The sequence below is a fragment of the Podarcis bocagei genome (genome assembly GCF_964188305.1).
Source record: "Podarcis bocagei genome assembly, chromosome: 4".
NCBI classification, from domain to species: Eukaryota; Metazoa; Chordata; class Lepidosauria; order Squamata; family Lacertidae; genus Podarcis; species Podarcis bocagei.
In genome coordinates, this window is record NC_138128.1 from 60,750,656 (window position 1) to 60,763,479 (window position 12,824).

At 40.5% G+C, this 12,824-nt stretch overlaps 1 protein-coding gene across 5 annotated transcripts in view; it reads left to right on the forward strand.

The window, feature by feature from the left end:
* Nucleotides 1–12,824, forward strand: part of PTPRE (protein tyrosine phosphatase receptor type E) — a 162,181-nt gene that overhangs the window by 134,360 nt on the left and 14,997 nt on the right. For 4 of the 5 annotated variants that reach the window (XM_081192911.1, XM_081192913.1, XM_081192912.1 and 1 more), the window contains 8 exons: nucleotides 260–393; nucleotides 3,496–3,586; nucleotides 5,336–5,412; nucleotides 5,534–5,570; nucleotides 6,750–6,847; nucleotides 8,574–8,693; nucleotides 9,734–9,897; nucleotides 12,187–12,322. In XM_081192911.1, coding sequence (XP_081049037.1) covers nucleotides 260–393; nucleotides 3,496–3,586; nucleotides 5,336–5,412; nucleotides 5,534–5,570; nucleotides 6,750–6,847; nucleotides 8,574–8,693; nucleotides 9,734–9,897; nucleotides 12,187–12,322 — 857 coding nt within the window. The remainder of the gene's footprint in view (nucleotides 1–259; nucleotides 394–3,495; nucleotides 3,587–5,335; nucleotides 5,413–5,533; nucleotides 5,571–6,749; nucleotides 6,848–8,573; nucleotides 8,694–9,733; nucleotides 9,898–12,186; nucleotides 12,323–12,824) is intronic. The other variant, XM_081192915.1, reaches the window with a different exon arrangement.

The following is a 12,824-nucleotide window of genomic DNA, read 5'->3' on the forward strand; positions in this document are numbered from 1 at the left end:
CCCACCCACCACAGCTCCTATTGGTGAAGCTTTCATCCACCCCAACCCCCTCCCAAATCATCATCTTAGGAACACACCTCAGAGTTGAAGATTAAATTCTTCCTTAGCATTACTAGACTCTTTTTACACATTATCTTTTTAAAAGCCAACACCCATCTTATTCTTTTGGTGAGCAGGGGATTCTAAATGAACATTTGAACTGCAGTGTCATTATTCATACCATATGTAATAATATATATTATGTTGGCATCCTATCCAGCAGAACAACAGATGCTTCTCAGAAGGTCTCCTTCTGGCCCAAAAAAGTATTTTCCTATTCCAGTGGAACATCTGGAACATGAAATACGGATAAGAGCAGCTGATGATGGAAAGTTGTTTCGGGAGGAATTTAATGTAAGTCTTCATATTTTGTATTTAATGTTGTGTTTTCTTCAAAGACACAGCAAATACAGGTAACAAATTGTGTGTAATACTTTTATTTTATTTTATTTTTTATACCCTGCTAATCTGCCTGGGCTCCCCCTGCTACTCTTCCTCTAAAAGAAGAAAAGGTGTAGGACCTCATGTTTAAAATTTACATGTGTGCATCAGTTGGCATTTGTTTCAGGCTAAGGTATGGGCCTGTACTATGTAAACCTTACCATCTTTCCTTTTTGATACCGTGCCATTTAGAAACATTAAAAATCTTGCTGAGGCATGACCAGGTTTGCCAGTGAAGCCATGCAGGGGGCTGGCCTTGTATTCTATTTACAATCCGTGCTGTGCCTGAACTCAAAATGGCTCTTCATTCTCAGCTCCTGTGTGCTTAACTATGTTTCCTTTTATCAACTTATCTCTTGCAAAATAATCCTGAAGAGGAATATAGTGCCAATAAAAAACCACAATAGTTATACAGTCCAGCTGTCAATAAACAACAAAGCAGGAAAGAACACATAGGTAGTTAAAACACCTGTTTGCAAAGTGCAGCATTCAACCAAAAGGCTGGGTGAATAAGTAGGTCTTCCGTCCATACTGATAGTTTATAAGGCTCCTTGCCAGCTATATTGGGGGATGGGAGGAATTCTGCAGGGTGCCTCTATTGAGCAAACACCATCATAGTTTTACTCCACCTGGCTGGTTCAGGTTCAGGGCAGCTTTGCTTCCAGTCTGCCCATCCTGACTGGTCATTCAGCCACCCCTCCAGGTTCTCATGTGCCAAGTTCCTGTACATCATTTCCAGCACACACAGAGCCACTGTGCTACAGCATAAACAATTAAGGGCCTTGGCACTTCTCTCCTGTAGAAATACTGAAGAAGGGGGAAAGGCAGAAAAAGCAATGTCATTTCTTAGTGGTGTTCATATTCTCCAAACCTAGGGAGTTTCTCCCAATACTTACATATCTGAGCGACATTCTGTCCCGTGTGCCACAACTTTCCGAAATCCTACCTCTTATCAAACATTCTGACCTTTGCCTTTAAAGCTATGGAGTTTCCCACTCCACAGTGCCTTGCTGCAAGAAATGGGGATTAGCAACTGGTTATTATGGAGAAAAGAGATAAATAATCACCAAGCTATCCCACAACTCAGAATAGCATGCAGGCATATGGGTAGGTGCCAAAAAGCCATGAATCTTGCTGAGGCCTGAATTGTGGTAGCAACTGTGCATCATTGTGCTGTTATTTGCCGCTTGGCGAATGGGATGTGGAGAGAACTGAAGCTTCTCAGATACAGCTTTCCCCTTCGAATCAGTGACCTGTGATATCCTGACCTTCCTACCGATTAAAAAATATATGACAATATATGACAATTTTGAGGAAGCAGAGGCATGTTGTTAATCTGAGCACAACCCATAGAGGAGTGTATGTTGCTACTCAGGAACCTTTCCCCCAAGTTCTGGCTCCCTATTAGCAGTAGTCCCTAAATATCTGCTTTTAATGGTGCTGAAGTTTTCTTGTAAATACGATCCTCACCTCGTTCAGTAAAGCAGGCTTGCTCTTTCGCTTCCTGCTACATTGTGGTTGCATACAGAAAGGCTTTCTTTTTCCTGGCTGCTCGCTCACTAGCAGAAAGGAACATACTATGTTGGGTTTGCTCTCTGACCTCATATGAACAGTTCTGTGAAGCTGAACTTACTCCTTACATCAGGTCTCATAGATGCAGCCATGGCAATGAAGGAACAGCATTAGTTTAGATTTGAGTTCATCTAAGTGAAAAAGCAAATGCCAATTAAACCGTCTCTGTTATGCAGCAGTGCTATAATATAGGAGGAGGCTATAATTGTCAGGATTGCATGTCAGCAGTTTTTATTATGATTATATGCTTAAAATGTGCCTTTTTAAAAGTAATAGTGCATCTCTGTCAATTAAATGTTTTATCTTTGCATGTCTATAAATAAATAAATCAATCATAAATAATAATAATTAAATACATCCTGATGCCTTGGCACAGTGTGGATCTCCTAAATATATTAGGTGATTTCATAGAAAAAAAACTTCTTCTCCTTCACTAATTATGTTTATTACTTTCTAATGGTAATTTACCCTGCCTCCAAAATGGAAGAATGTACCAATGTACCTATTTTAAATGTAGTAATGCAAACTACATGAAACCCTATTTTAAAACACGGAAGTCCTGGTCCGGATAGAGTGATGTATAACAAGGTGTTGCATGTTACTACTGGCTTGAGAGAGAGTGTATTTATTCCTACTGGGATTGAATGATTTGACTCCAAGGATATATTGTGGTACAGGTGTGCACACTTTCCAGTGCAGCTGGAAATCTGTTCATAGAAGCATGCCTCCAGGTCATTTCTGCCCTAATTGATTGGGACATGAACCTAGTGAATATCAACGCTGCCTTCTGGCGTTGATGGTCAGATGGTATGTTATGTATTTGATGGGCATGTCTAAGGCGCAAACTACATGTGTCACTTAAATTGTAAGTGAGTGCAAGTTTTCTTCCACAAATTACAAGCACAAGGTCCTGGTGTGGATTTGGAACCTGGATTTCTATGCAGACGTATCTTCTTTAAAAACTTTAAAAGTTTATAGTCATTATAGTTTCTAATGAGCATTTAAATGTGGATTGAAATAGATTTCTAAAAACATAGCACATTAAGTTAATCACATCACACACACACTTTGATTGTCCTATTGCCTTGCATATTTTGAACTTCTTATTTTGGATTCACATGACTGGGATTTTGAGTCCTTCATCCATACTCGATAATCTTGTTCATTTTCAATGTTTATGCTTCAGTTCTTAATGGCATTGTCACTACATGAGTCATTTTGAGATTGTTATTTCAAGTTGCCAGTGCAAACAACAAACACACATCTTTCTTTGAAACTGGAACTTATTCCTGGGGTTGATGGATTCAAAGAATTTTGTTAACCTTTTCATGTGGGCATTATTGAGCTCCATGGGATACAACTGTTTTACTTAAACCATCTCCTCTATGTAACTACTCACTATAGTATGCTGTTTTGAACCGACACTACATATTTTTCCTGTAGTCATTACCTCCTGGATATATGCAAGGAACACTTGAGATGGCAAATAAAGAGGAAAACAGAGAAAAGAACAGATATCCCAACATACTACCTTGTAAGTATTAATGATTTGCTGATTTATTATAAATAATAAGGTTTATATTAGGAAGGACCAAATTCTTATTAAAGTAATAGTGTTTTCCATGCAAGTACCCATCTTAATTTGTTGCAGAAAGAAACAACTGTATTGTGGCATCTAAAGGCTACAAGCTTTAGCCCTAGCTTTTATCGACTAGAGTCTCCTTCAACAGATGCATGCATTAGTACTATTCTCAGTTGGCAGATACAAATGTGCATGGATAAAGTGAAAAATAGTAAACATTTCGGCCAAATGACCAAGATGTACAGTGACTGTTGTGTGTTAAGCTTAAACATATTTACAGTGGAGACCTGTCCCATTTTGCTACCTGAGGCAAAACAGGAATTGCCTCCTCTCCCCCTCCTCCACTTCCGCCATCGCCACTCGCACCTCTCACCAAACTTGGTGGAAGCCAGGGCACTCCTCAGAGTGTTGCCACTCGCTTGGCAACGTCACATGCCAGAACACCTCCCTATTGGCGGCACAAGCAGGCGGACGGAGCTCTTGCACTTCTGCCACCTGAGGTGGGCTCTTCACCCCCATCATGGGTGGGCTCTGTATATTTAAGATAATCACATTGACAATTCACAACAATGATAACATGTTTTTTTTCTAACCTTTGCTAAACAGATATAACTGGTGAGGTAACCATTATGGTTTGATTATGGTCTAAATAAATGGACTCAAACTTCCTGAGTTCTCCTTCAGTTTTGTCCTTGTTGGTAGGTGATACCAGGATGACAATCGTTGCTTTGATTTCTTTCTTGCCCTTCATCATAAGGCCTCAGATGACCTGCAGCAATTTAAAAGTACAATATTAAAATCAATTTAAAATAAATTACAGTCAAGAGAATAGGGTGGCTGCACATGAATGAATGAATTCCTGCTGGTGTTTATCTGATGCCATTAGGTCCTGTAACAGTTTTGCCTGAGTGCATTTGGGGACAGAGCTGGTATCAGGGTTTGTAGCAGTGCCTTGTCCCAGGGCTTCTGTCTCTCCGTTAGGCTGGGTCACCTTTTTACACGAGGGGCTGAATGTAAACAAGGGAAGGCCTGTCACCCCAGGCCTGTGAGAGAGAAATATAATTGTTTAGGATGGCTGTACATCACTGATGATACATTGGCATGGTTTTAGCTGGTTGCTGCTGGAGGCAACAGTAATAGCATCAGCCATATTAGGGCTGTTCATATGCTGATCCCGGACAAGTATCACTTCTAACCTGCCCTCCTTCTGTCTGCGTAAGACAAACAGGTCAGTCTCTACATGAAAATTATAAAGGGACAAATATTTGACAATAGAAATGGCTGCATTCCGAAACAGTGAGATGATATTTTAGTCTTAGATGAAAACTTAATGTTAATATTCTTTGAGAAAGGAACTTTAAAAGTGGACCGCGGAGTGAAACTGCTGAAGTAGAATTCATCAGTAAATTTGATTTTGTTTCATGGTCTCATTAATGGTTTTTGTATTGTTTTGTATTTATTATGTATTCTCATTTTGCATTTTTGTGTTGTGAACTGTCCTGGGATACTCGGATGAAGGGTGGTATGCAAATTTAATAAATCAAATGGTGTTGCTATTGGCTTAAGGTATTCATCAGGCAAAATAATGTTTTTAGAGTTTGCTTTGTTCCTGAGAAGAAAACAATGTGTTTCAGAAGGTTGTCAGCACTGTATCTATATTTGCCAAAGGAGCTTCTAATTATGTATGTTTGTTCTTTACAGACGACCATTCCAGGGTAGTTTTAACGCAAATAGGTGGACTTCAGTGTTCAGACTACATCAATGCTTCATATATAGATGTAAGTGAATAGATTTCTTTTTAAATTACTTTTTAAAGCAAGCAGCACATTGACAGTTTTGAAATTCATATTGTAAGAGCATAAGTTTAAAAGACAACTGTGTACATTTTTTTCCCTCCAGGGCTACAAGGAAAAGAATAAATTTATAGCAGCTCAAGGTATCTCCATTATTTCATCCATTTCTCTTTTTAAATGTTTTGCTTTAAACATCTGCATGTACAAAGCAATTTCAGCAAATGTGTTCTTCAGAATTTACCCTTATGCTTAGGCAGTCAGATTTTAAAGAGCTTTTTGAATACAGCTTTGGCTTTATACCCCACTCTGCATGTTCACACATTCCTTAGAGAAAAGGGAGGGTAGGTGAGTAGCCCTGCTCCAGGCATTTAGCCTTGGACTGTTTCTAAGCCATCCATTGCAGCTGGCATGCTAACTCAGAACTCAGAACCCAGACTTGAAGGATCGGCTGCTCAAGACATGGACTAAGCATGTAGTGCAATTTCATCCATTTCTCCAAATAACATCAACAGGCAGCCAGGCCTAAGGCTGAGCCCTATATAGCACATCGGGAAAAGGTGTGAGAAATTAACCACCACTTTGCCAACCCTCCACATGAGGAATTACATCTTCTACAAAGTCCCTGCCTTGTCCCGTCTCCGCCCATCTCCTGCTGGTGCTCCAGTTGTGTGAGAAGTTGCCATCTAGAAGCACCCCAAGCCAAAACGAAAGGAAAGGGAGATTTTAGACAATGAAAGATAGCATGGTCACAATGACATCATTCCTCCTATGAACTAGAATCAGATATCTCTGTTTTGTGAGAAATGCTATTTTTTAATAAGCTGCATTAAGATGCATAGCTCTGCTTTAAACATACAGTAAATATGGGAAGCACATGGATTTGTTATCAGACCATTTCCATCTAATGAAAGTGCAAGTTGTCCTCTATGAAGTTACCCATTACATCATATTTGGAGGCCCTGCACTGAGTGCCCTATCTTCTGAGATTAGACAGGACCTTTGCTGCCTCTTTGGATAGCCTGTCTACATTTCTATGCATGACACATATGCTAGCATTATTTAGGTGCTAGATGAAGACAGTTTTATTTGCCTGGGCTTTTGTTTGACAATTTTGCTTCTGGGCAGCATTGCTACTGCTTTAGTATTTATTGTGGAATTATTTGGTTGGTTTTAAATCTTGTGAACTGCTTTGAACATTATTATCGATGAGATATTTTTAAATAAATGAAATAAATATTTTTACCCTTTTCCTTTTTAACAGTACAGTAGTATTGTTTGTGGTCATCATAGTTTTTGATTAAATAGCTGTGTTGTATGTGTAGGCCCTAAACAAGACACTGTAAATGATTTCTGGAGGATGATATGGGAACAAAAGTCTGCAACTATTGTCATGTTAACAAATGTGAAAGAGAGAAAAGAGGTAGGACACATTTTAAAAATATTTCCCCTCATACTGTTTGGAGTTTTCCCATAACTCACAAGACTGTTACTAATGTTACCACTTCCTGTTCCGAGTTCTTTAATAAGTCTGGGGTTTCTGACACAATCGCTGCAGCATGCTGGCTTAACTAAACTTTCTTTACTTCTGAGCAAATAATTGGTGACTAACTGAGAAACTTAATGGTGTCTATGTGTCATTTCTGAATCATGTTTTCAGTCAAATGTGAATGTTCGGGCTTTAGCCCTGGTTTATGGCAGTTGTGAATTACCTTTAGAGATACAGTCATACCTCGGGTTACAGACGCTTCAAGTTGCGTTTTCTCGGGTTGCAGACCGCCGAAACCCAGAAGTACTGAAACGGGTTACTTCTGGGTTTCAGTGGTCGCGCATGTGCAGAAGTGCTAATTCACGCTTTGCGCATGCGCAGAAGCTCTGAATTGCAACTCGCGTGCGCAGACGCGTCACTGCGGGTTGCAAACGTGCATCCCGCACAGATCACATTCACAACCCGAGCGTCCACTGCACATAGTTTTCATTGGTAGGAAAATATGTATTATTTATTCTGCATCTATTTTCCACCTGGCAATATACACTTGCATAGGGTTATGAAAACGTCTTTTAAGATAGTAATTCGTGTAAGAAGTCAAGAAGAGCCTGCTGGATCAGGCCAATGGCCCATCTAGCATCCTGTTCCCACAGTGGCCAGTCAGATGCCTGTGGGAAACCTTCAAGCAGGACTTGAATACAAGAACACTCTTCCCTCCTGCAATTTCCAGCAACTGGTATTCAGAAACATTACTGCCTCCAGTGTTGTGGGCACAGCATAGTTATTATGACTAGTAGCCATGTGTTGTGGGGGGCAGGAATGGCTGAGAATTGTTTGATTGCATTTTTCTCTTCCCTAATCCACTGCCAAATTTCGTTATCTTTCCTGGAATGCTAGATGGACTTTCAGGCTCCAGCTTACCTTCCAGCCCAATTACTAGTTCCTAGAATAAAACTGATTTCATAAAATACAATATGAAATATCCCAGCACATCTGCAGCAGGGTAGAAGATGATGGCTGGAGCGTATTCGTGTGCATATTCATTTCCTGTTGTGCTTTTTAGGTAGCTAATTAAAAGTGAATAAGGTGTGTTTGGAAAGCAGAAAATTATAATAGTAATAATATTTAAATTTATATCCCACTCTTCCTCCCAAAGAGCCCAAGGTGGCAAACACAAGCAGTAAGACAAGAAAAACATCTAAAGGCAATTCCAATACAGATGCTAACAAAATAAATATATCTTGGTCACTGAGAAGCATGCAACTTTTATTGCTCAAGGATGACCTCTCCTGGCATTCATAGAGAAATGTTGACAGAGTTCTCAACAATTCTCTCATTGTATGCAGTATAGATTTTTAAAAGAATGTCATGTAACCATTGGCTACAAATGGCTCTGGATTGAAATTATTGCATCCTGCAACCTGGAGAAACGGGCTTTTAGAAATCAGAGGGGGGTGAAGTCATACCTTAATGAATTTTTGGTCCTATTATATTTCATAACTCACTATTAATATAGTTAGGCGGTGTCAGTTTCAGAATACTTTAAAGCATACTTTAAATAGACTCAAAATAATTGTACAGCTTTATAGTACAGCTCAGTTATTTGAGGGGCATATATTGCAGTTTGAAGTGACTGTGTGTGTTCTTTACATTTGCACAGGACAAGTGTTTCCAGTACTGGCCTGATCAGGGATGCTGGACTTATGGAAACATCCGAGTTTCTGTGGAGGACTGTATAGTTCTTGTGGATTATACTATTCGGAAGTTTTGTATTCAGTCAGTAAGTGATAGACCCCATTTAATATTTCTCATAACTGGAAAACGTACCTGATCTATTTTTAACCTCTAAAATACGTACTTGGAATTGTCTGTTTTTGTTGAGTGAAAACTGTTTTTGTCACATGAAAACTTAGCTCTACCAGGGACGCGGACTTATAAAAAATATTGGGGGGGGCCGGGAAAGCTCATGAATAATAAATAAGCTCATGAATATGCAAATAAAGTGGCGCCGCCTCCTCATGAGCCAATAGGGGAGAGCGTGCTGCGCCTATTAATCAGCTCCGGAGTGGAAATTGGGTGGAGCTTTTGCTCGGGAGGGAGGGCAGGAGGCATGCAGCCCGACCCTGTGCATTTTGGGCTGGGGGAGGGGCGGCGATGGCGCTCTGCTGGAGGGGCGCCGGAGATTATTGGGGGGGCGGAGCCCCCCAAACGAATTTTTGAGGGGGCTCGGGCCCCCTCAAGCCCCATGGAGTCGGCGCCTATGAGCTCTACTCAATACTTACATTTTATTAAACTGTGCCTGAAGTGAGATTTCATTTGGCATTCTGCATGTAGTTTTTGTTTTCATGTTGCCATTAAACACCGAAGGCTCTAGTAGCTCTCTGTTCTCTGAAGCTTCTTTTGGGAGGGAAGTGTCTGTAGTTCCAATTGGAGTAAATTGTTCCCCATCCATTTGCCAGTCTCAGGGGTGCTTACAGGTTAGTGTCCCCACAAGAACTTTTGCTGAAAGAAGGGGGAATGTGGGTGCCTGAATACTAAGTTCTAAGTGAGCACAACATGCAAGGTCATGGAATGCGCTTATGACTTACAAAGTGAGGCCATTAAAGCACATGCTTTAATTTGCAGTTTCTATGCTTTTTGCTGGCAGCTGAGTGACTCTGTAATTCTCTTTATATGCTGAACATTTTAAATGAATTCTCAGACTAGGCTGCTACCATTGATGTCTGAAGAGGGAGGGATCGGTCACACTAACTGGATTGTTTGCTGATTTTAGCCAAAGAAATAAATGGTCATACTCATCTTTTGTTTCTGGCTCTCTAGCAGGTTTCCGATGGCTGCAAAGCTCCCAGGCTTGTGACACAGCTTCATTTCACCAGCTGGCCTGATTTTGGAGTGCCTTTCACACCTATTGGAATGCTCAAATTCCTAAAGAAAGTAAAATCTTTGAATCCTGCACATGCTGGACCAATTGTGGTTCACTGCAGGTATGTGTATGTATAAATATGCAGGTACACACACATACCCATGAAAAATTACCTTGGGGTGGCCTAACAGGAAGTGGGCAAAATCAATTTTTGTGTGCTTAAGCAACAAGTGCCTCCTTAATATGGGCTTTTCCTACTAGGGTCTCTGAGAAAGTGGAGAACAAGCCAACATCAAAACTAGTGTCAGGAAACTGGCTTCTTCTTGATGATGATTACTATCCGTATTGTATCACCTGTGGGGAAAAAGCAAAGGTTTCTCCTTAGTTATTCATCAGCTGGGATTAATTTGTCCCATTTTCCATTTGTTGGACCATTTGTTGTGACTTATGCCAAGATAAGCCTATGCAAATCTCCCTTCAGGAATCTTTTTTACAAATTTAAAAATAGCCCATCGTACAAAACTTTACTATCAGCATAAATATATTCATAAAGCACCAGCAGTTTTCTAGGTTAAGAAAACAATACAGTCTCTGCTGCAAGCTTAGATACGGCACAGAAGTGAAAAAGGATAGAGATGGAACAGGAAAAGGAACAAGCTCTTCGTAGTAATGTAGTTGTATTCTTAGCAGTCTGTGTAGCCTTATATGTAGCTACCAGTACCATGAAGGAGGTAGGGGAAGGCAATGAGTCTGATGGAGGAGGAAGCATGGGTGATTCATGCATTCTTAAAACACACTTGAAAGTAATCAGCGCCCAATCAAAATGTAAAAATGCTCTTTGTACAACTTGTACCAGGGTGCTTAGAAGAAGTGGTATCGCTGATAAACTTTTGTGTGTGTATATATAATAAATGGGAAAGGGTCTAAGGAAATAAGTTATGATTTAGGAAGCTGGAATATGACATCACAAGAACAACAGACTGAAATAAAATAATAGGATACCAGAGGAACATTTATGCCTAGCACAGGATGCCAAGCCCTTTTCCTCTGAAAGGAAGGCTGAAAATCATTTGAGTTATCAGTAATCAGAAGCAACCATGCCCCCTCTAGTGGTTGTGCTATTAAACACCAGGACAGTATTTTAGCATTTCACAGAAGATCAACACTGTACATTTTTATATCTAATGTTCATATTGGTGTCAAAATGGTATTTTAGAATTCAATTCAGTATACAGTGTTACCTCAGAAGTCGAACAGAATCGTTCTGGAAGTCCGTTTGACTTCGAAAACGTTCGGAAACCAAGGCACAGCTTCCGATTGGCTGCAGGAAATGCCTGCAGCCAATTGGAAGCCGCGTTGGATGTTCAGGTTCCAAAGAACGTTCACAAACTGGAACACTCATTTCCGGGTTTGTGGCGTTTGGGAGCCAAAACATTTGACTCGCAAGGCATTCGGGATCCAAGGTAAGACTGTATTTATCTCTTCATAAGGCCAGCATAAGGTGCTAGTTAAAAATAAAAGGTGTCTCAAGTTCAAGATCCTAAAGTAGTTAACTTGGGGATGTGCAAAGTGTGTCTTAAAGTGAAAAGAGTGGGTGGAGGAGGGAACCCTTCTCTTACCTCCTGATTTCCCCTCCTTTGCCCATCCCATGGGATAATTTTCCACATGGATACCGAAGTGAGTCCAGCTGCTAGTAGAACAGCAGCTGGAGGATGGCTCTACGTGGAAGAGCAGAAAGCAGCAGGGAGGTTTCAGTAGCCCCTGCCTACGCAGCCATTTTGTCACTGTAAATTGTACTACAATATGTGTGATCGCAGCACACTTGCAATTAAAGGCACAGTGAACCCCACATTATGTAGTTTGGTCATAAGCAGCAGGAAGTAGAGTCAAGATTACTTATCCCAACTTAGATTTATTCATGTTCACTCAGACTTCTTGCTGTGAGTCCCCAACCCAATGCGAAGTAGTCCTGGACAAAGAATGAAACCCTGTTGCCTTGGGACCTTTGCAGAAAGACTGTCTCACAACTGGGCAGGATTCCAGGTTGCAAGAAAGCCTTTGAGCATGCAGCCATATTTGCAAAGGACCCACACGTTTTTTACATAAACATGGAGGGTGGGATTGCTTGGTGATCCCTACTCCTGTGTTGTTAAGAAGGAAGCATTGCCTAAATAGGGGGTCCTGTCTCACAATAAACTGAATGCAGGAGATGTTGATACTGCCACTAAACGTAGTGGAGAGAGTCTGCTCTGACCTGTCATAGTGCTTGCAATATAAGTAAGGAGGACAAAGAAAATCAGAAATATTGGGAGTATGACTTCAGAAAAAGGATTGCCAAGTCCAAAAAAGTTACTGCAATTTGTTTCATCATTTTCCTCCTAATTCCTGTTGCGTTTCCTTTCTTCTTAAGTGCTGGTGTGGGTCGTACAGGCACATTCATAGTAATCGATGCTATGATTGACATGATGCATGTCGAGCAAAAAGTTGACGTTTTTGAGTTTGTGGCAAGAATCCGCAATCAACGCCAACAAATGGTTCAGACCGATGTAAGTAAATAAAATACACCTTATGTCAAATTTATCAATATTTTCAGCTTAAAAGATGACGGAATGACTCAGCCAATTGGAGGGAGGTGTTGGCCAACATTTTCTGCCCTCACCCATGAAAAACATTACACCTTTTGTCACTTGTGGGTAGGAGCAGGAAAGTGTTTGCACCCTGGGAATTCACCTGTGCTCCTTTACCAAAAAAGAAGTACTTCTTTGCTGTCTTGATCTGCTGTTCCTTTAATACTAAATCAGCTTTGCTTGTCCTCAGTGACATTGTCACTTGGCTAATCACGGTTGGCTATGTGATGACATCCAATCCAATCCAAACCTTTATTAAGGTCATAGACCAGCATCTATGTCATTTATGTAATGACATCATTATTCCAAAGCAGACAAGACCTATTTTTTAAAAAGTGTGCCAAAGCAGCAGCCAATTAGAGCAGCAAATTGTGGGGCCAGGGATAGTGGAAATTAAGGCAGATAGTGGAAGTTCTCCACA